Raw genomic sequence first — 24,198 nt, 5'->3', positions numbered from 1 at the left:
GGGGACATCATGAATGATAGGAAAGTAAAGCTTTAAAGTAATACAATGACCCTGAAAATTGGTGGAGAATGTGTCTTTTATTTGGTTTAAGAATGGGGCAATTTTTTATTTTTATTTTTTCTGTCTTAGCTGAAATGCAGCTCCAGGAGATTCTGAATTGCTATAGAGTAGAAGTTACAGGATAAGACATTAGCACCTGAGCAGTCTCCTGCCAGTAAACCTTCTGACAGACATCCTTACATGTTAATATTCATCAGAAAATGGATAATTAGGGTGGCCAGCAAACCTGCAGAGACAAAGAAAATGTGTAATGAATTTGATCATTCTGTTTCTACAAGGAATTATTTCTATAAAGCTGATTTTAGCTTGGAAGTATAAAATTTTCTTTTCTTAAGGCATATAATCTTCTTTTCTTACTTTCAAAACTATTGCTTTCTGCTTGTAAAGAAAATAATAGATGAATGATTCAGATTATCCTGCTTTCCCTAGTACTCGACATATAAAAATGAAGAATCAAATGTTCAAACATGTATCTATCAACAAAAGCAAAGAAGCACTGGAGAGATGACTCAGCCACTGAAAACATTGCCTGCTCTTCCAAAGGACCTAGGTTCTATTTACAACACCTACATGGTAGCTCACAACCACCTGTAACTCCAATTCCAGAAATCCTGTACCTTCCTCTGGTTTATATGGCTCTAGGAATGCATGTGGTGCACAGTTATACATGTAGTCAAAATGCATATGTTTAAAAAAATTAGATAACAAATAAGAAAGAATATATTTTTTAAGTAAGAAGGTACCTAGCCATTTATATTAAAAACTCTCAAGGATATGCTGCAGTTATCATTCCACGGGACCAATCCCTTCATTAGTTCCAGCAGGTCCTAGAGGGGATAGATGTTAGGGTGGGCCAACCCAAGGTCCAGATGTGTGGATCTGGATGGTAGCTGAGCTAGTCAGTTCAGGCCACTGGGACCATGCAGGATCTCCATGACTCAGGGTGGCCACAGGCTATCCCAGAGGAGTTTTGGTGAGGATGGTGTGCCAGAAACCAAAGGCCTTGAACCAAACCAATGACTCATTGCAGTAAACATTTGCTAGTAAAGCTGATTAGACAAAAGGGTATACTATGTGACACACTGTTCTCAATGCCACCAGGACAAATGAAAGGGTGTTGGAGAGTGTGGTAGTTTGAATGTAATTGGCCCCTATAATCTCAAAGGGAGTGGCACTACTAGGAGGTATGGCATTGTTGGGATGGGTAAGGCCTCGTTGGAAGATATGTGTCACTGTGGGGTCAGGCTTTGAGGTTTCCTATGCTCTGGATATTGCACGGTGTCACAGTTGACTTCCTATTCCCTGCAAGATGTAGCACTATCAACTACTTCTGTTTCATTTCAGCTTAGTATTTTTATGGAATTTCTGATTATGTGAATGAATGGGTCTCTGATTCTTGTGCCTGCTCTTGGACTCTTTCCTTCTGTTGGATTGCCTTGTCCTGCCTTGATGTATTGTTTTTTGTTTTATCTTGTTATATTTTATTTTGTCGTATTTGGTTGTTATCTCTTAAAATTGTGTTCTTTTCTAATGAAAGACAGAAATGGAGTAGATGCAGAGTGCAGAGGAAGTGAGGAGGAACTTGGAGGAACAGAGGGAGGGGAAATTATAACCAGGATATAGTGTATGAGAAAAGACTATTTTCAATAACAGGAAAACAAATGAGAATAACTTTTTTTAATTAAATAAAAATATGAAGTCCATTTTCATTGTAATACCATATGATCAAATATTCCCAATATAAAATTTTCTAAATAATTATGATATAGGAAAATTAGATGCAGTAATAGCATATATATGTATATATATGCCAGTATTTTGGGATATGCATTATCCAATTTAAATGTGCTGAGTGGATTTGTAACAATATTTCATTTTCAGAAATATTGGCTTAAATGTAATGTTTAGTACACTGACATTTAATTTTAATTTAAAAATTGATCAAGCATTCATTAACTGCCTTCCAAATAAATTATAGTGTTTTTTATTTGGTAATAAGAACAATATTTGTCCAAGACAAAAACCTCATATCCAAGAAGATAACCTTAGATTACCATAACAAAATAGGCACACAAGTCATAAAGAGTTAAAAGATCACCCATTGAAGATAATAATATGAATAATAGTTCTCTCTCTACGTAATATGTACTACTTTATTAATTTTCAGGATATTATTAATATTAATTGTATCTAGAAATTTTTATTACATGCAATTTTGCATTATGTTTGTAATTTTCACACAATATCATATTTTTTATTTTGAAGTAATTTTCCCATGAGGAATGAGAATACATTTTCCTTACTTTCCTTCATTTGTAATGCATCTTGTCTCAAACTCAAATTCTCTAGCCTTATATATAGAAAGAAAAATATGACATCTTGGGGCTATAAATTCTCTACAGCAATGGAAATGTTTCTATATACTATTTAAAGTTGTTTAATGCATATGTGTGTCCATGTATATGTGTGTGCAGCTTCATTTGTGATTGTAGATGCACATGTGTGTATACAAGTATGCACATGAATGTAGGAGACATAGGAAACCCTTAGATGTAATCCTCAAGAATGTATTCACCTCTTTTGAGGCAGGGTCTCTCATTGACCTTATACTCACTAGTTAGCATAGGATGGCTGGCTTGCAAACCCCAGGGATTTTTTGTTTTTTCCTCCAGATCACTTGAATTACAAGAGCACACTACTGCTCTCAGATTTTAATCATGGTTTCTGATGTCAAACTCAGGTCTTCACACTTTCAAGGAAGTGCTTTACTCACTAAGCCATCTTTCAGTATTTCTTTCGGCCTTAAATGTTTTCTCTATAATTTCTAAGTTTCTCTATAAGTTCTCTACATTGACCTCTTTACATTTCAGAAAATCAAACCAACTGTGCTATTACATACATCAAGAAAGCAGTTCTCAAACTAGAACACTGAGGTCCTAAATCAAAGTACATCAGAAAAAAAGTAAAGGTTTTCCACTATTAAAAAATCAGTTAATTTCCTGAATATAGTAAACAATTCCACATAAAGGTGATGATATAGAATACATTTAGTAGGATCTGGAATTAAGCAAGTGCTGGAGAAAATGACATGATGGGATGATATTGATATTGGAAATGATTCAATGGGCTCCTTGAAATGTTCACAGTGCGTATCCACAGGGCATACAGATTTTTATCACCACAGGGAAGATGGAGATTCAGCAGTGATGCAGGCTGACCTGCATACTCCTTGAAACAGTGCAGACTTTCAGGTACAACAGATTAAGGTGACTTTGGGTCTGCTTACACTGCTGCTGTGAAAAAGGTCAGAACTCTGAATAGACTAGAAAGAATTCCAGAAGTTCTTTTTCTGAATTCTAGGCTCCAATCGCCTCTGCCTTCTTTATATTTATTGAGATAACTTTAAAAGCATTCCCCCTGCAAAAAAATGGAATAAAGTATGTCGCCAAAGTTACTTACATTGGTGTATTCACGTATCGCAAATTTCTGTTCAGTCCATCAAGGACTTTCATATCCTCTGAACTCAACTGGAATTCAAAAACCTATTAGATAGATAAGAACTATTTTTTAGAAATTTAGACTGCATGTTTGCCAATGGCACATGATAAATACAACAGACTGAACTGTGATGACAAATATGTTGAACAATCTCAGATCTTACAAAATACAAAGGTATTCAGCAAAATGCCCAAGTGAGAAATGCATATCAGGGACAGCATGATTCAAATCCATCTACATATTGAATCCATCCATAACACAGGCAAGAGAGATTTGAATGGAATGTGAGAAGGAAAGAAACCTGATGTGATTCAAGGAAGAAAACATCATTGCTTAGATGATCTAAATTCGGAGTGCAATTTTCTTAATGTGAAACACAATTTAGAAATCATTTATATAGTTTTATTTCCACATCTGAAAGGAAAACAATCAAATATAAGCATATTGTTTTAAACATAACTTAAATGGGCATTCTACTAATAATAATGGTGTTTTATAAATGATTAAGAACTTGCTTCCCACAAATAATATAAAATATCCTGGGGCAACTCTAAGCAAGTAAAAGACCTGTATAATAAAAACTTTAAGTCTCTGAAGGAAGAAATAGAAGAAGATATCAGAAAATGGAAAGATCTCCCATGATCATGGATAGGTAGAATTAACATAGTAAAAATAGCAATCTTACCAAAAGCAGTCTACAGATTCAATGCAATCCCCATAAAAATCCCAACACAATTCTTCCCAGACATGGCAAGAACAATACTCAACTTTATATGGAAAACAAAAAACCCAGGATAGCTAAAAGAATCCTGTACAATAAAACAACCTCTGGGGGCATCACCATCCCTGACTTCAAGCTCTACTATAGAGCTACAGTAATAAAAACAGCTTAGTATTGACATAAAAACCCAAATGTGGACCAATGGAATCAAATTGAAGATGCTGACATTAATCTGCACAACTATGAACATAAGATTTTTGACAAAGAAGGCAAAATTGTACAATGGAAAAAAGAAAGCGTCTTCAACAAATGGTGCTGCCATAACTGGATGTTAAATTGCAGAAGATTGCAAATAGATCCATATCTGTCACCATGCACAAAACTCAAGTCCAAGTGGATCAAAGACCTAAACATAAATCCAGTTACATTGAACTTGCTAGGAGAGAAAGTAGGGAGTAGTCTTGAATGCATAGGCTCAGGAGAACACTTCCTAAATATAGCACTAGTTGCATAGACACTGAGAGCAACAAATAATAAATGGGACCTCCTGAAACTGAGAAGCCTTTGTAGAGCAAAGGACACGGTCAATAAGACAAAACAACAGCATACACAATGGCAAAAGATCTTCACCAACCCCAAATCTGACAAAAGGCTGATCTCCAAAATGTATAAAGAACTCTAAAAGCCAGACTTCAAAACACTGAACAATCTAATTGAAAAATGGGCTACACAAATTAACAGTGAATTCTCAACAGCAGAATCTCAGATGGCTGAAAGACATTTAAGGAACTGCTCAACATCCTTAGTCATCAGGCAAATGCAAATCAAAACGACTCTGAGATACCATCTTACATCTGTCAGAATGGCTAAAATCAAAAACACAGAAGACAGATTATGTTGGAGAGGATGTGGATCAAGGGGAACACTCCTCCACTGTTGGTGGGAATGCAAACTTGTATCGCCACTCTGGAAATCAGTATGGCGGTTTCTCAGAAAATTGGGAATATGTCTTCCTCAAGATCCAGCTATATCACTCCTGGACATATACTCAAGGAATGCTCAATCTTACCACAAGGACACTTGCTCAACTATGTTCATATCAGCATTATTTGTAATAGCCAGAACCTGGAAACAACCTAGATGCCCTTCAACTGAAGAATGGATTAAGAAAATGTGGCACATATACACAATGGAGTACTACTCAGCAGTAAAAAACAATGATATCATGAAATTTTCAGGCAAATGGATGGAACTAGAAAATATCATTCTGAGTGAGGTAACCCAGATTCAGAGGAACAAACATGACAAACAAACAGGATCACCCATAAATGGATACTAGATGTAGGGCAAGGATGGGCAGACTGCAGCCCATGGCATCTTAGAGGCTATCTGACAGGGACAGGGAGGGACCCTGGCAGGACACACAGATAGTCCAGTGAAGTAGAAGTGGATGGGATCTGCATGAGCAGGCTGGGAGTGGGGGGTGGTGAAAGACAAGGAATGGGGGGCGAGAACATAGGTAAATGGGAGGGGTGAGCTGGAACGGGGACGGAGTGGGAGAGCAGGGAAGGACATACTATTATAGATGAAGACATCATGGGATTGGGAACAGGCAGGGTGCTGGGAAGCTCTCAGAAATCCACAAGGATTCCCCCAACCTGGACTGCTGGCAGTGATTGAGGGGTTGCCTGGACTGGTCTACTCTGGTGACTGGTCTAGTGAGTACCCTAACTGTCATCATAGAGCCTTTATCCAGTGACTGATGGAGGTGGATGCAGGGATCCACAGCTGGGTGCCAGGCTGAGCTCCAGGAATCCAGTTGATTGGAGAGAGGAGGGATTCTGTGGGTGGGGGATGTCAAGACCATGATAGGAAGACATGCAGAGATGACCGGCCACACTGGTGGAGACCCATGAACTGTGGACTATTGGCTGTGGAGCCCCCATGGGACTAGACTAGGCCCTCTGAATATCAGACACAGCTGTTTAGCTTGAACTGTTTGGAGGATAGGGATCCATTCCTGGTACATGGGCAGGCTTTTGGAAGCATGGTGCCTGTGGTGTCGCACCTTGTGCAGTCTTGGTGCAGTGGGAAGGGGCTTGGACCTGCCTCAGCTTGGTGTGCCAGGCTCTGCCGACTTCCCATGGGAGACCTTGAATTGGAGGATGTGGGGATCAGGGGTGGCTTGGAAGGCAAGACTGGAGGGTGGGAGGAAGGAGGAGGGAGGATCTGTGGGTGAGTAGAAATTTCTTAATAATAAAAAAAAAGCTGGCTTCCAAGAGGTCATCTTTAATACAGTTTGGGCAGTTTAATTAACAAGATCATCTATAATTATTAACATTGAAACAAATCACTGGTTTTAATCTGAAAGTAAATACCAAAAAAGAATGACAGAATAAGAATATAGATTATACAACCACTTACTCATTTAACTGACAGATGCAAAATCACCTGAATATTTGAAAGTTATTAAAACAAAAAAAGGATATTAAAAAAATCACAAAATAAGTGGTTTCTATGTATAAGTGAGACAGAATAGAATCAGATTATTTATTATGAAAATTATGAAAGTTTAGGTAGTATGTAAAATATTATCTACATAACAGAAAATTCCAATAAAATGATCATGGGTTGGACATCACAGTATTGTCAAAAACCCACAGTCTTCAAAATAATGAACAGACATGATATCAAAGGCAGACTTAAACACTCTTGTTGGAAGTTAGCAAGTAGATTCCAAACCCTTTGTTTCAGAAAAAAAAAAGCGTAAATAACCAAAGCAAGCCAGGTGTGATGACACATGTCTATAATCCCACCACTTAGACTGTAAAAGGCAGAACTAAGTTTAGAAGTTCCTGGTCATCTTCACCTACATTGCCAGCTTAAGGCCAGCCCACTTTAAAATTGACAACCTCAAAGTAAACCACCATCAGAAAATAAAAAACCATCCACAAACAAAACTCAACCCAAAACTCCAGAAAAATCCCTGGACCTAAAAAGCACAAGAAACTTGACTGCTCAAGATGTTTCAAGTTGCCGTTTTTTTCTCTCACTTCTTGGTAACACCTCAGCAATGGAACAGCACTAGCTTGTGAAAAAGTGGTTGCATAGCTGGACTCTCTTGTGCATGATGTATGCAGGCATTTATTGCAAATTTTTAAAAAATTTCCACAGAAAATATGAAAATGTAAAATACCAGACACCAAATAATATCAAGCTGTGTTTTAGTAAGAGCAAAAGTGAGAAACATTGTCATTTGGGAGAGCCAACTTCATTTCCAGATAATTAACACATTAGGTAAAATATGTTAACTGACCACAAGAGTGAGGAGAGATGCATAGTCATGGAATGGTGAATTTTGTTAGCCATTTTCAAATTGAAAGTATGCTTTGGCTGACACTTGAAATCATAAACGAGTAATTCTGGTAGAACAAAAAAATGACGTGGAAAGAACATAGGATAACATTTTCAAAATAAGAGAGAAGAATATGGATGTGTTCCACACAGGAATACTTAATGCCAGTCAACCACAAAAGAAAGTCATGAAGAATATGAGTCTATAAAGAAGGAATTCCTGTTCATGTTAATATATAACAAAAATTAGAAAAGTAGAGCTTTTTTTAGAAAAAGTTTCACAATTCACTTAAGAAGCTGAAACCAATGAATTTCCAGAGTACAACAGCATTGTTAATGACAATAAGCATATAGTAATTCCAGAAGAAGAGTTAGTCTCTCCCAAGGATCATTCTCTTAATTGGTTGCCCAATACAAAGGGGTCAGCCTTGAAGCCATATAAGCACCATTAACGAAAATGGACTCAGCATGTTTAATTTATGCAATGTTAAATACTAACACATACACACAGATATTTGTAAGAATAATAATTAAGAAATAAGGGCCTATTGATTTGACAATGGAGGGGTATGGGAGAAGTTAGAGGTAGGGAACTGGAAAGGGGATGGAGAAAGGAAAAAGGAGGAGGAATGTAGTGTAATTATATTTTAATAAAATATTTAAAAATTGTAAAAGATTATAAGAATGTCTACTACATGTCTTGCAGTGTCCACTCTATTTTGTGAATATGTAGCCATTTGAATTAGAATACTTGATACTTCCCTGGTTGTAGTACACTGTGCCAGTAGAATATGCCAGAAGTAATGGTATTCCTGATCTAGATTAGAACATAATCATACATGAAAGCCCTTTCCAAGAACTCAGAAACTAATTTGAAATTGTGCAAAGTAGTGAAGTAAAGTCAAAGCTGCTTGGAAGAAGCATTGAGAACTATGAAGACAAGACCTGGAGAGGCCAAGGAACGACATGGAGATGAAGCAAGCTCTACTGCGAACAGTGCTCTACTACTACCTCTCTGAGGTCAGATGAGACAGGAAAAATTCTAACCACAGAACAAATAGTAGCACAAACGTTTTTATATACGGAATCCCTACAAAGAACAATTGCATAAATGTTTTTTAATAGAGAGCCCATACATGGAATTGGGTAGTACCTTGAACTCATACAACTATTCATGATAAAAATAAATGACCTCCTCTTTGAAAAGAAAGTTACTTTCTACCAGATTTGAAGATACTTGACAGAAAATTAAATTTAAAGACGTTAAATACCTGGGTGTTAAAATAAATGTAGATGTAGGAAAATATGAAACAGAACATAAATAATTTGCAGACCTAAGATTATCTAGTTTGGGTGCCTCATTTCAGCTGACAAAGGGTCATTTCATTCACTTAAGGTTACTAGGTGCATTGCCAATGTGATGCTAAGACAAGAAATCTATCTTCAATCTAATTCTAGTTCTATATTACAACAAAAGCTATGATGCTATTACAGAGCAGGATAAAACCCTTCAAATGTATATAAAAGATAAAAGCCTGAGAAAGTAAGGTAGAAGGACAAGGCTATTACAGGCTCCCGAGTTTCTAAAGAAGTACAAATAATGCTTCAGTATGAACAATTCTGAAGCCAACAGCCTCATTCATCACCTTTGTGTTCTCTTTGACCCGCTTTTCATTGAGAGTGCTGTTGAGGGCCACAACCCCACGCTGTAACTGGTAGCGCAGGGCAATCAAGGCTGGAGTTTGATTGTATTTTTTTGCCATGGAGCAAAGAACTGGTTCATCCAAGAGAACAGGGGAGTTCTGGTCCACCCTGGAATGAGATACAAGGGGGCTAAATTCCAAATGTATAGCATGTAAAGAATTAGAAATACAAATGAAGATGGCCATAGACAATGGGTTTTCCCAAGTGTGTTCCTGGACTGGTAACACCAATATCATCTTTCATTCTCTCCTATCTCTGCTTCCAGATTACAGAGTATGAACTTAGAACTGCAGGACTATAGGTATGTCAATAGCAGTTGTTAACTTATGTTTAATTTTATTTATTTATTTTTTTGGTTTATTGGTTTTTTGAGACAGGGTTTCTCTGTGTAGTTTTGGTGCCTTTCCTGGATCTGGCTCTGTAGACCAGGCTGGCCTCTCATCTCACAGAGATCTGCCTGGTTCTGCCTCCCCAGTGCTGGGATTAAAGGTGTGCTCCACCTCTGCCTGGCTTTTATGTTTAATTTTTAATAACCTCATTACCATCCTGTATATCGTTGTGTTCCCAGGACACCATAGGCAACCAGTACAATGTCATTTGACTTGCAGAAATCTAGAAGTTTCATTTGGTTGAGATAAGGATGACATTCTACCTGCAGAGGAATGAATAAACAGTACATGATTATTCACATTGATTTAAAGTGTTGAAATACAATAAGCTGAATTAGGACAACTTGTGTAACAAAGTGTGCATGACTATAACAACATCAAGACTTAAGCAAATAACCTCCAACTCATTCTTATTCAAGAAACTTTGATTAATTACAGTGGGTCATTTTTAAAAAGTTATGAAAATAGAGGTTTCTTGGAAGTAGAAGGGGTTTGTGTGTGGGTAGAGAAGGGAATAATAAAGGATAATTGGGGGATTTAAACAAGGAACATATATAAATTTTCAAAAGAACACTTACATTTTTTAAAAATATTTGAAAGAAAAGACTGGGCTTGTTCATAGCTCTAACTCCAGAATTTAGGAGACTCTGTGTGTGTGTGTGTGTGTGTGTGTGTGTGTGTGTGTGTGTGTGTGTACATATGTGTGCACATGTACCATAGACTTGCGTGAGTCAGTTCTTTCCTTCCATCATGGGAAGGATCACACTCAGGTGTTCTATCTTGGCAGTAAATGGATTTACTCACTCTTCTGTCTCACTGGCCCCATGATATATATGTTTTATTGATACATTTATTGTACTGATGGGCTTCATAAAGACATGTTTATATAATTACATTTTGTACTTTGATCCTATTCACTCTCACCCCCCCATTACTACCCACAATTTCCATTCAATTCTCCATATTTTAATTTAAAAATTATAATGTCTAATGTATCTAGGAACAGTTAAAAAACAACCATTTTGATTTCAATCAAACTTTGCACAAAATTCTAGGTGTAAATATTCATTTTATCTAGGCAGAATCATGACAGAGCCTAGATGCAGAAAAGGGAAGAGAATTACTAAGTTTTGACTATTAAAAAGTATAACAAAGCGCCGGGCGGTGGTGGCGCACGCCTTTAATCCCAGCACTTGGGAGGCAGAGCCAGGCGGATCTCTATGAGTTCGAGGCCAGCCTGGGCTACCAAGTGAGCTCCAGGAAAGGCGCAAAGCTACATAGAGAAACCCTGTCTCGAAAAACCAAAAAAAAAAAAAAAAAAAGTATGACAAAGCATGAACTATAAAGTCTATAGGTTGAAAAAGCCAGTTGGGTAGATACCTCAAATATGGCAGATTTTAGCAAGAACTGAAAACTAAAAGTTAATCCAAATTCGTGATGTAATTCAAAATCAATACTTTCATAAGAATTTGAACACAAAAAGGAGGTAATTAGACATAGAAAAAAAGACTCCAGGTCATTATCAATTGTACTTACTAAAGCAACTCCTTTTTCAGAACATTGATAACTAAAGGTATAAATTTTACCAATAGCTATAGTGGAACCAAACTTGCTATATGAATTTTCTTTCATATACAATAAAACAACAAGTAACAATAAGCTGAAAGGAAGAGTTAGTATTGTCAAACTGAAGCAAAATAATTGACGCAGGCAAATATCTTTGATGGATTCACAAATATTATGTGACAGTTCATCATAAAGTATGAATTCCCTCTTCTAAATCATCGTGCACACAAGTCACAGTGTCTACAATGGAGGAAAAAATGTTGAAAAAGAAGAGATCTGCCTGAGACTATTAGCATTACCACACTGCCAATGGAACATCACGAACAGCAGGACATTGTATCAGTACATGATACTTTATCGACTCCCATGTGAACATTGGAACATTGGGAGGATGTTTCCTTGGCAAAAAAAAATAACATTATGTGTAATAGACCATTCACACTCAATCCCTTATTATACAAGCATGCAGGGATAGAAAAACTATCTTTCATTAAAAAATATATATCTGAATCAATCCAGTATTTTAAGTATTCTTCCTATATGTCATTTGGAAAAACACTTGTCTACATGAAAGTATAAAAAAACTGGGAAAATATTTGGGAAAGATGAATGAATACCAATTTTAGTTTGATGAGAGAAAAACTACCTAAGGTGATTTGGGGAACAGGGAAATTTTACTGTAAACTGATAATTCATAACAGCATGAGAGCTGGAGAGATGGCTCCGTAGTTAAAGCAATTGCTACACAAGGAAGGGGGTCTGGAATTCAGACTCCAAGAACCTACATTTATTTGAGATGGGCAGACTGCTCTGCTCATATTTCTCTAGTTTGAGGGTGGAGACAAATGATCCAAGAAGAATCTCAGTTAGCAAGACTAGCCTTATTCAAGATGGGTTTGAATGAGAAAGCATGTTTCAAAGAATGAGCTGTAGAGAAAGACTTCTAACATCAGCCTTAGGCCTCCACTTATATATTTGCACACACTGTATATACACCATAAGCACATATACTAGAGAAGAAAACATATAGAAAGAAATGTTATAAACTCAGTTCGCATAATATAAATCTAATAATAAAATAGTATGTCTTCATTCCTAGGAAAAGTTTTATAAGATAATTAGAGGTTGATAGTAATATGTGAATCTAACTTTGAAAGATTTGGCAACATATTACACACATATATTAATGTTTAATCATATATATGTTACTATAATTTGCAGACTTTCAAAATGTCAACAATTTTGGACATAGACAAAGAAATATAAAAGATTTGTACCATCCATCCAAATTTCTAAAGTGCTTTAAAGTTATCATAAAATTACATAAAAATTATTGTCACATTATTTTTCTTATTTTAATATTTGAATATCTAGTGATTTGATTCTTATATGCCAAGAACTTAAATAGCATACACCCTCATTTCTTATATGTGACCTTATCTTGTCTTCTGCAAATTGTTATAAATACCTGAGAGAATGGAGCCACAAATACAAGGAAGTTATTTCACACTTTATTTGATGCCACAAACCAGGAGAAGAAATCGAAATATGCTCAGAAACCAAGTCAGCTGAAGTATTGTTCAAAGTTCTGAGTATTAATTTTACAAACCCAATTAATATCGCCAAACAATAAAGTTCTTCCCTCTAACCTAGATGAGAATTGTAGTCTGCTGTAATTCTTAATATAGCTAAGTCTTGGTTCATAATCAACAAAGTATATGAACCCTACAGAAACCCAGACCAGCATCATTTGTTAATTTCACAGCATCCTTGTTTTCTGGACATCTCAAGCTTTCTCAGTCTTATCTAAGCACAGTTCCTTACAGCTTTTCCCTGTTAATCATCGTTCATTCTTAACATATCAGGTATAATTTCACCTTTCCTTAGGAGTGTGATGAATGACTATAGTCTACATTGATCATCCATACCTCTCTAAAATACAAGAAAAGGATCTGCCAATGTTTTCCAGTAAGACTTAACAGAGTGAAACACAATCTACTATTGTAAATATCCTATACATAAATACTGTGCTGTTAGCTTGTTTGTTCCCCATCTAAGATGAATGCTAAAAGAGTACCTATCGACCAGTGGTAAGAAGGGAAACAAAGGAATGAACAACAAGAAGAAGAGGCTGAGGATCCCTACCTGATTGCACACAGGCTTGTACTTGAGCCCTGGCTTGTTCAGGATTGTCTCCAGCTGCCTGCGGTTAAAGTTGGACACCCCAATGGACTTGGTCAGTCCTGCCTCCTTACACCTCTCCATTGCCTAAAGAAGAAATGATGGTCACAAAATATTTTATGTCGTTGCATAACTCCTTTGTTTCTACTACATTAAAGTCACGCATGCTACCCCAGCTCTTAAACAAAACAGCCCTTGAAAATAACCTCCAACACAGAAGACGCACCCCATTTTCATGTATGAAATTGTGGTCTGACTTTTTCTCTCCCTGTACACCCCCCAGTGCTCCTTAATCCCAGTACTCACTTCCCAGGTTGCAAGGAGATCCACTGTGTCAAATATTAGTTTTCCATGTTCATCTACTGGGTACTCATCTTCTCCTGGCTGGAACAGAAGCAAATGTTAAAGTAACCTCTCAACAAACACATTGTTCCAAAACCAGTAGTAATGATTCTAGGGAAAGGGATTGCTGAGAACTAAACCTCCATAAGATAGATGGGTCATATTGAATATAATTATATTTGTCATGTAGTTTGAATTTTGAGTTATAGGAAATTCTCTTGCATGGTAGGATTCTATTTCTCTTATACCTATTATATGTATTCATAAATATTGCATCTCTAGGTCATTATGGAGTATCCCAGGTGATTTTTATCATTCTTTAGGGCTTTCCAGTAGGTGGATAACCAATTTGGCATCTCTTCCCTGGAGAAGATTATTTCTCTTGCTCTAATTTCTTATTGCCTCTAGTTCTTTTTGGGGTGTTGAGGCCTCATGTGATTTTCCTCTTCCATATTAACATGACTACTGGTCCTTCCTCAGGTCTTCTTTAGTCAGCATGTTTGTGAGACTTCATGAGTATAGCTTCTCTGATATCTCTAGAAGATGCCATCTCACAGAAAACTTTCTACTCCTCTGAATCTTATAAGCATTCTGTCGTTTTCTCTACTGTGAACGCTGTGCCTTAGCAGGAGTTGTATTTTAGATGCATAGAACCTATAGTTGCTGCATTACTAAACCATCATAAATACAAACTACTCTAAATGAAATACTTCTGGAGATTCAAACAACATACTTTCAGGGCCACTGGGTAATGCATGAGGTACAGGTTCACATAAGCCAGCTGAACTTTCTTCAGTGACTGCTCCAAAGAAGACCTCACTAGTTCTGGGCGAAGACAATTACACCAGACCTATAGTAGAGGGTGGAATTCAGATTGAATTAATAAATTGTGATAATTTGTTCATTTACTTTACCTAATACAGCGACATTTTTCTACTGATTTGAAATTGATGTGCACACGGGGAATATTCCACTTCTTCCCAAATGTCCTTTAATCTGATTTAGCCATACACATCTTTTATGTTTATTATAAATTAATCTTGGAAATTACTCAATACTCAACATTTTAATCAAGCAATAATAATGCTCATCATCATCCATTTAACTGGATTTAAAATGCACAGTAGGAGTCTAATACTCTTACCCAGGCAACTTAATATGAAATAGTTTGTGGTGGGGGTATCTGCATACGTGTGTGCTGTTTTGCTTATTTAGTATGCACATATGGACAGATGTCAATCTTGGGTGCCTATCTCTGTCACTCTCTGTCTATGTAATTTTTAATATATGTAATTGTAGGGAAAATAGTTACAACATTTTATTTAATGCTATATTAGTTACATCTTGCTTAACATCCAAAATCTAATCTTATTTTCTCTCATTGATAAAAGTATCTAAAATTTTGAGAGTAATGAGAACTGTTAGAAAGATATCCAGGAGATAAGCAAGGCTACTTTCATAGTCCAGTTTACATCATATTCCTATGTACTTAGATGTCGGAATCAGAGGCATCAAATCAAATTACATTCATGAATCTAAATACAGCAATAATGAGAAAACTATTCTCTGTCAATCAACACTGTATCCAATATGCAAATGCATGCAAGTAAAATATAAACCAGTAAGTACTGTTCACTATCAATTACTGATCTAATCCTATGAGCATCAGATATCATGGTTCATTCACAGGTACATTACGTAAACAGAACCTTTGTTGTATAAAATACATCTTCTCTCCTCACAGTGCCATCAGCAATCTTGCTTCGGATGACCTCTCCCACATAATCTTCAGTTTTATAAACAGAAGCAGAATCAAAATGACGGAAGCCAACTTCGATAGCTATTTTGGTGAGCTCCTTAATCCTACTTTTGGGAACCTGAGGAGCAACAAAAGGTTTATAGACAGATATTCATGATTCAGAATGTATTCAGGCACAAAATGTGACCTGATCTGGTATTAATTTCCCCCTACATCTTTTGAGGTAAAGACTACATTAAGTTTACTTTGACATCTGTTGATGTGGTATCAAGAGTAACGCAGTCTGGGAACCTCATCTGTTCTTGCCAAGCACAGGTTGAACATTGCCAAATGAGGGCTCAGCTAGCACCTAGGATCCAGGATTTACTACAGAGAATTGTAAGATTGGGATTGCCCAGTAGACATTCCCTGTGTGGCCAAGTCGCAGATCATCTGCCATCCTGCCAAACTAGAGAGAAAACCATTAAATTGTAATATCAAAAATGCAAAAAAAAAAAAGAACGGTAAACAAAATTTACACTGGAAAATATCCTCCAAATAACATAAAAATTAAATGCTGTGTAAGGGAATTCCACCCACCCCAAAGCCAAGGCCATAAAATTGTGTCAAAGTTTCAGGAAGTCAGCTATTTGATGATTTCAGAAGAAAAACAGCCGACTCTTCCCTTATATAACTGATAATTGCAAAAAGATAACAGACCCTGTAGTTTCGAGAAAAACAGCTAATTTAAGAAAAAAAAAAAGACTAACTTCTCTAATATGTCACTAATGATCCTTCCTTTCCTCTTTCTTATCCTTAGCTACAAAAATGCAGCTTAAAAGACAGCATTGTGTTTCCCTTGTACTCTGGTCATTGAGTGACAGGTCCTGTGCTATGATCACAGTGTAGCCAGAACTTGATAGTCCCTTCCCTGGTATAAAGTAAATCTTTCTCTAGCTATTCGAGATAGTTTAAATGTTCATTTGGTTTCTTCCTATAAACTTAATTTTTACATATTCTTATACTGTAGATCTTCCATGAGGTTTCTTCCAGGAAAAGACGTCAGAACTCATCAAATTTCCCAAACACTGACTTCACAAAGGGTGCTCTGGTGTTTAAATGGATACTGTTTAGAGCCTCCATTCAAAGATCTTCATTTTCAGTTTGTTACATAAACACTTGACTTACCACATCCCCAAGTCTGTCTCCAAATCAAAGTTCGTTTATGAGAGCCCCAGTGCTTGTCCAGGCAGTAAATTGCCACACATATTATGAAATCAGTGTTCTTAGTTTTATCAATGAAATTACAACACACAATGACACACCTGCTTTCTTCTCTAGATATCACCTTTTGTTTCTTTTGATTCCTTAAGTGCTCCCAATCTTCTCCTACCCTTTATTCTACTTTCCTCCACAAATTTAAGCAATTCTTGTCATTGTTGATCATTGTCCTTTGGACACTTTAAAAACATCTTAGTCCATTGAGATGACTCAACAGGTTAAGAACTTATCAACAGTCCTGATGACTCTTTTTTCAATCCCTAGACCCAAATGGTGGAAGAGAAATGACCTAAGACTGTTGTTCTCTGTCCTGCACAATGGTACCACAGCAAGTACACACACACCTACATACATACAGAGAGCAGGGCTGGGAGGGGGAAAAAGGAAAGAAAAGAAGAGAAGAGGAGATATGAAAGGGAACAAACAAAATTAAACGGAATAAATTTATAGAACAAAAAAAGTGAATTCAAAGTTCTAGATCTCTTCCATAGACACACTTTTGTGGTCAGGATAATCACTTTACTGGAAAACTGCTTTCATTACAGGCAAGTAAACTCTCCAGGTCTACACTTTCATTTCAAAGAATTGTATGTACTGTTGTGTATTAAGTCCAACATGTTGAACACAGATCAATTATGTCTAAATTCCATTACTAAGTTCCTCATTTCTGCTAGGTTATTGTCCCATTTTTATTTCTAGTTGTTTCTTTTGCACCAAGAATAGTTAATGGAGTTAGTTCTGCAACCAAAGTCTGTAATAACAGCACTAGAAAGGCCCAGGGGATTGAAGCTGCAAGACCAGCCTGTTTGCAGAGTGATACTTCTGGGAAACATCGACAACCACAAAAATAAGACATGGGGACATCTAATTGGCCCATATCATATACAGAAAATGAGATAATAAGCCAAACTCAAAGCAGAGCACCAAAGTTAAATGACTCACATATCTTATCTTAGAAACATTATTGTACTAATATCTTTGGCTTTATAAAAGTGTAAAATATCTTCAACAAAAAAATAAGTATAAAAACCTCTCTGGTTACAATCAACTTGCAATTGAGGAAATTGACAGCTAGTTTTCTTTTTTACTCCTTTTGTATATAATTTAAGTAGACAGATTTGCAACTTAATAACAAAAGAGTATGAGAATGTATGAAACATTGGACATCAACATGCTTCTGATCTTGGAAACTAGAATCTTCTCAAAATTCTGTTTCAGTTAATATGTATTAATTTCATATACTAATCGTGTTCAGTGACCATGTACACTGAATAAATAGGGACAGTCCACATTTGACATGACTTATAATTTCCTTACATTTTCCTTCCTTATTTTCTTCCAATCTAGACACTGAGTAATACATGTTAAGTTATTGCAAACCACAGTCTTCCTCCAAACTGGGAGACACAAAAACTTACTCTTTCTAGCCAACTGCTTTTTCATACCTGGTACATAAACTCTCTTGATCATTGTTCATCTCATATCATTTCCAGCCTCAGCATCTTGTGATGTTTATTATTCAAGTTAACTTGTTATAGTGTCCTATTCTGAGACAAAGTAAGTAACTCTTTGTTTCCCTTTGGCAGGCAATCATAGGAATGTATACAACAGTTGGATCTATGTCACTACAAATGAAAGAATACCATTTTCTTTTATAAATGAAAAATTCACAATGAATAGATGAAATGTTTTATCTATGCTTTAAAATATTGTATTGTGTATATCTACTGCATATGGTACCACGTTACATAGTAACATTTTCATGCAAGCATATAATGTTGAGCGAATGCCCCATTCAACACTGTGTTCCTTCCCTTCCCACTTTTCTTTTCCTCCACATTAATCCCCTTCATTAACTTAAACAATTTCACTTTATGACAGACATATCTACACACATGATCTTGTATACCTATATAAAATCAAGGAACTGTAAATTAGAGGAAACATGATATTTGTTCTTTTGAGACTGGATTTCTTTGCTTTATATGATTACATTCACTTTTATTCAGTTTCTTAAAAACAACAGAACCTTGGTCATCTTCTTGCTTGAATGAATATATATATATATATATACATATATATATATATACATATATTTTATATTTGTTCTGTTGTTGGAGACCTAGGCTGGATTCATAACTTATCTGTGAATAGTGCTACAATAAAGACTAATGAGCAAATATTTCCATAATATGTTCACTTGATGTCCTTAGATATTTAGCCAGGAGTGACATAGTACATTTTCCTTATCTATTTACTGAATGATGGGCACATAAACTGGTTCCATGTATCACTTATAATAAAAAGTGCTGCAACAGACAAAGATAATTAGATAACAGCTTCTATGTGGGCAATAACTTTTAAAATATGTCTCTCAAAGCATATGAAGCAACAGAAGAAATATAAAAATACAATCATATTAAATTTTGAGATTTTTTACACCACAAACCCCTACCCTGTAATTAAAAAGTATCAGTCAGTCAAGAATAGTTAAAATCTATAGAACATGAAGAACCATTCTTCTTACAAAACACTAGTCTAGAATTCAAAACTAACAAAAACCACATAATCCATTTTTTGAATCGGTAGCCTATCTGAACAGACTTTTCTCAAAAGGAAAAATACACTGTAAGCAAACATTTAAAGCCTCTGTAATATTCATTTTCAGGAAGTTAAGCAAAAGGAAATGGATTTAAACAAAAGAAAACATGGCTCCAAGATAATTAACAGGAAGCTAATGACCACACTCTGTCTCTGAACAGTCTCTGTTACAGGCCCTAGCCCGAGGAAAGAGAGAATCCAGGAAGCCCAGAGTCACCAGGAAGTGAGTGACTTTGCAAGTCATATAGATTTACATTTATTCTGGTTCTATTTCTTCAGAATTTTCAAACCACTCATAACTGTTTTTACCTCTAAAGGTAGAGCAGTACCAAAGCCCAGCACAGGAATGAAGTGCCCATCATTCAGTTCCACACGTTGACACTTGGAGTTCATCTTCTGTCGTTCTTCAGGATAAGCTGTCTCTGCTTGATGTTCTTCTTTACAGGTCCTTTAAATAATGGTCGCTCTTCCTCTGCTTTCTAAGCTAATAATAGTTCATGACATGTGGGAGGAGTTAAGCTGCTTTCCACAAGTGAGGATAAAATGAGAGCCAGTTAACTTATTTATAAAAGAGAGAATTCTTTCCTCCCTTTCATTGAAAAAAATATTTCTATACAATTAATCCTGATAATCCCTTCCCCTCCCTCTGCCCTTCCTAACTCCTTTCCCATCCAGATCCACCCCTTCTGTCTCTCATTAGAAAACAAACAGGCTCCTAAAGGAATATGGTTGATATGATATGATATGATATGATATGATATGATATGATATGATATGATGATAAGTAACATCACATAATATAAAACAAAAACTAATACATTGGAATAGGACAAAAGAAAGAAACATAAGGAAAAGAGCCCCAAAAGGCACAAAAAAGATAGATTCAGAATCCCACTCACTTGCACATCCAGGAATCCCATAAAAATTTTAAACTGGAAGCCATAATATATATGCAAAGGAACTGTAGGGTAAAAAGGTGTGTGTGTGTGTGTGTGTGTGTGTGTGTGTGTGTGTGTGTGTGTGTGTGTGTTAAAAATAAAAAAAATCTAAAATTAAAAAAAAGAAAAGCCCTGACATGACATTATGAGACAAGGAACTCCAAAGATGCCAATGGAAGATGGCCTGTTAGCCATCTACTGCTGGGCAAACAGTCTACCATGGTGGGTCCAGGAATATAGAAATATAAAATTATAAGCTTAAGAGATGGAAACTGACAGTCATCAGCTCTAAAGGTTAAGTTCTAACAAGATTCTCTGCTTACAGTCAGCTCCTCTGTAAACAGCCAGGGACTAAGCATTAATGCCCTGACCCCTTATAGTCAACAACTGCCTGGACCAAAGTTAATTTTTAACAGTTGTTTCAGTGTGACTCATAGCATGAATTCCATGCCTGATGCTCTCCCCCTTACTATAAAAAGGGGACCAGAATCTGCCTGCATTGCCACAGCCATAGAATCCCAAACACTGGCTGTGGTCTCAGCCAGCTTTTGTGCCCTGTAGTGCTTTGGTGGTTTTTTTTTTTTTGTTTGTTTGTTTGTTTTGCTTTTCTTCTCCTTTGGATTTATTTTCTGGAATTCAGTTTGCTTCTGGTGTAATAGCCTTTGGTGGTCTGTCCCCTGTTATTGCATGACCCCGGACCCAACAACCCTTAAAAGTATTTTGTTTCCCCAGTGAGACTCCTTTGTGGGGAGGGAGAAACTGAACTTTTACTTGCAAGTGGTTATCAGTTTGAAATTAATTCTGAGTTGGGGGTGAGGGCATGTGTCCACTATTTTTGCAGCTCTAGGACCTTATCTGGTACAGACCCATGCAAACCTTATGTATGCTGTCAGTCCCTGTGAGTTCATAAGTGGGTTTATCTTGTTGATTTAGAGGGCCTTGCTTTCTTGGTGTCCTCCATCTTCTGGCTGAAGCTGGAGTTTTCTCTCCGGGTCCCACCAAGCCCCGGCAGTCCCTTAGCTCACTTATAAAATAAACATACAGACACTTATATTGTTTAAACTGTTTGTCCATTAGCTCAGGCCTATCATTGTCTAGCTCTTACTCTTATATTCAGCCCATTTCTATTAATCTATACTTTGCCATGTAGCTCATGGCTTACTGGTACCTTACATCGTCCTTGTCCTGGCGGTGGCTGCAGGCTCTCTTCCATTTCCCTTCCTGTTCCCTCAATTCTCCTCTCTGTTAGTCTTGCCTATATTTCCTGTCTGGCTATTGGCTAATCAATGTTTTATTTATTAACACATTTGTCATACAGAACATCCCACGGCACTTCCCTTTTTTTTTTTTTAAAGGAAGGTTTTAACTTTTACATAGTAAAATTACAGATAACAAAACAATTATCAAGCAAGAATTACAGTTACAATATCTATTCTATAATAACTAGTCTATTTGGAAAAATTAAAGAAGATATCCTATCTATGTTATATTTGTGAGTCTAAGGTTTTATATGGATAAGGTTTTATAAGGATAAAAGTCTAACATCTTTTATCATAACTAAGGAAGATTGTATCTAGCTTTAACTACATCTAAGACCTCAGAAGGATATAATACTACCTGAGAAATGGGAGAAGGATGCAAGCAACTTTTGGGAGTCTCACAGGGTAGACAGAGACAGCTGGATGCCTGGACAGTCATCCAAAGTTTTCTGTAAAGTTGGGGTATCTGTCTTCAGCCCACAGGCCTAGAGTCTCTCAGTCACTTCTCTCTGCGTCCTGTAGAATGTCTGGCAGTTTCCTCTGCAAAGCAGGAACCTGAAGGACCATTTTGCCAAGCAAAGTTCAGTGGTCACCTTTCCATGGGTCCTGCATGTCCAGTCAATCAAGCAGTCCAGGAAAGAACAGTTTCTTGCCCAAATGGCTATTTTGCCAAGGTAAAGATAAACTCCATATGGAGTGACTTTGATGCCCATCCTCCTCTCTGAAGTAAATCGTTGCTCCCAGGAGCAGACATGTCTTACTGTCCAGAAAGTCAAAATTTTTAAAAATATTTTAAATGCCATATTCTGTAGGTCTTTGAAGTGTTTGAAGATTACCTGCCTCTCTGAAATATATCTATGTAAACCTAGAAAACTTAACTAGCATGGTACAAGTTTGACTATCATAGAAGACTAATTATTAATCTGTATTTTTAATTCTCCACTATAATCTAAATGAGTTATATAAACATAATACCTGAAATGATAATAGAAATATATATACAGTATTACAAAATTAAGTTTAAACTTGCATCAATAAACTAAAATCTATACGAATGTAAAACATTTTAAACAAGTTGTTGCTCTTTAAAAGTAGGTTTATTAATCTACCCTTTTATCCTATCATCTCTATATCCTATATATCTATATCATATCCCCTTTTCTTTTTTAGAAAGAAATCACATTTATAATCAACCTGTTTTAAATAAAAATATTGGTTTTTCTGTGTCCCACACCAGAGGGCTCTTCTGATTTGGGGCACAAGAATCTCTTAACCTTTTATTTTAGCAATATGCCTGGGTTTAGAGGGGGAGTGAGCCAATTCCATCTCCAAAGCCAGCTTGGTATATTTGGGAATTTGGGTGAAGCATCTCTTACTTCCTGCTGGAGGGGGGCACTATATCTCATGGGGACACAAAGAAAATTTTAGGCTTAGGGGGTAGTCCGTGAGGGTGTATTGTCTGAGCCAGTTGCCTTGAAACTGTTCTAGATATTGGATCATCTTGGCCATGGTGTCATTGGAGACCTTTCAGGGGGTCCTGACTGGTTCATACCTGATATATCTTAATCTGGAACAAATCCACAGCCTCTGGCTTTCTATGGAAACAAAAGCAGAGCCTCTTTTCCAAAGCAATATATCCTTATATCCAAATTTTGAAGTCAAGGTACCTTTAAAATTCACATTTTGGCACAACTCAACAGCTTTTATAATCAAATGTTTTTCTTTGGTTACGACTATCAAAGAGAACATAATCCAGATTCTCTGTGTGATAGCCATCTTCATGTGGCTTATTTTTTATATTAATTTTACTGTCTCTCTAAAGACTTTATTTTTAAAAACTATCTATTTATTTATATAACTGTATATATTCCTTTTTCTCACTTTTTTAAGCCTACATACATTTTTACATACATTGTAAACTATTTCATCTGAATCTGTCTTATTGTGAACCTATTGCTTTAAACTGCAGCATTCTAAGACTGAAAAGGTTGTGGCTGCTGGCTCCGGCCACTTCAGATTCCCAATATGGCAAGGGTACATTGACTGCCAGCTCTGGGAGCCATCAACTCTCAGAAATAGTGGGTCTATGCTTCTATCAAAGCAGTGTGTAGCCCAGAAACCGCTTTATTTTTTATAATTTAATTTAATTTTACATATGTATTCAGTAGTAATAAATATACAGCATACATAAGAACATGGGGCTGGTCCCCAGCTACCTAGACATGCAGACACATGCAGAGAGAGAGAGAGAGAGAGAGAGAGAGAGAGAGAGAGAGAGAGAGAGAGAGAGAGAGGAAGGGAGGAGAAAGGAAATGAAAGAGCAGCAGGAGGAAGATGGAAAGAGTGAAGAAATAGAACATCAGACTAACAGAGGCAGAAACAGAAATTAACTTGCTCACCTCCCCTGTTGGAAAGATACTTTATTTTATTTCACAATATAATTTAATTCTACATATCAGCCACGGATTCCCTTGTTCTCCCCCCTCCAGCCCCCCTCCCGCCTTTTCCCCAGCCCACCCCCCATTCCCATCTCCTCCAGGGCAAAGCCTCCCCCAAGGATTGAGTT

The 24,198-nt window shown here is 36.6% G+C and overlaps 1 protein-coding gene across 3 annotated transcripts; it reads right to left on the bottom strand.

The window, feature by feature from the left end:
* Positions 1 to 58: 58 nt before the first annotated feature.
* Positions 59 to 20,653, bottom strand: LOC102915293 (aldo-keto reductase family 1 member C21-like). 3 transcript variants are annotated; one of them, XM_042278186.2, is made up of 10 exons: positions 20,335 to 20,653; positions 19,745 to 19,919; positions 15,558 to 15,692; positions 14,549 to 14,665; positions 13,780 to 13,857; positions 13,438 to 13,560; positions 9,880 to 9,989; positions 9,280 to 9,445; positions 3,520 to 3,602; positions 59 to 286 (listed from the first exon to the last, which is right to left on the bottom strand). In XM_042278186.2, exons 2-10 carry the CDS (start codon positions 19,826 to 19,828, stop codon positions 244 to 246), a joined length of 939 nt encoding a protein of 312 aa, XP_042134120.1. In that variant the 5' UTR covers positions 19,829 to 19,919; positions 20,335 to 20,653; the 3' UTR covers positions 59 to 243. The 3 variants fall into 3 exon arrangements, with proteins under 3 accessions (XP_042134120.1, XP_076428985.1, XP_006987900.1); XM_076572870.1 differs by having other exon boundaries at positions 15,525 to 15,692; positions 20,335 to 20,646; XM_006987838.4 differs by lacking the exon at positions 20,335 to 20,653 and having other exon boundaries at positions 15,525 to 15,692; positions 19,745 to 19,954.
* Between the last annotated feature and the right edge of the window lie 3,545 nt (positions 20,654 to 24,198).

This window comes from Peromyscus maniculatus, chromosome 5 (assembly GCF_049852395.1).
Source record: "Peromyscus maniculatus bairdii isolate BWxNUB_F1_BW_parent chromosome 5, HU_Pman_BW_mat_3.1, whole genome shotgun sequence".
NCBI classification, from domain to species: Eukaryota; Metazoa; Chordata; class Mammalia; order Rodentia; family Cricetidae; genus Peromyscus; species Peromyscus maniculatus.
The sequence above is the reverse complement of the archived record's forward strand: the minus strand, read 5'-3'. Positions and strand labels throughout refer to the sequence as shown.

Excerpts from the sequence above, each read along its gene's own strand:
- LOC102915293 (XM_076572870.1), bottom strand. The coding sequence starts at position 19,828 with ATGAACTCCAAGTGTCAACGTGTGGAACTGAATGATGGGCACTTCATT. Across the intron at positions 13,561-13,779 it reads ATCTCCTTGCAACCTGGGAA|GCAATGGAGAGGTGTAAGGA; the intron begins GTGAGTACTGGG and ends TTTCTTCTTTAG. Across the intron at positions 9,446-9,879 it reads ACACAACGATATACAGGATG|GGTGGACCAGAACTCCCCTG; the intron begins GTAATGAGGTTA and ends ATCTCATTCCAG.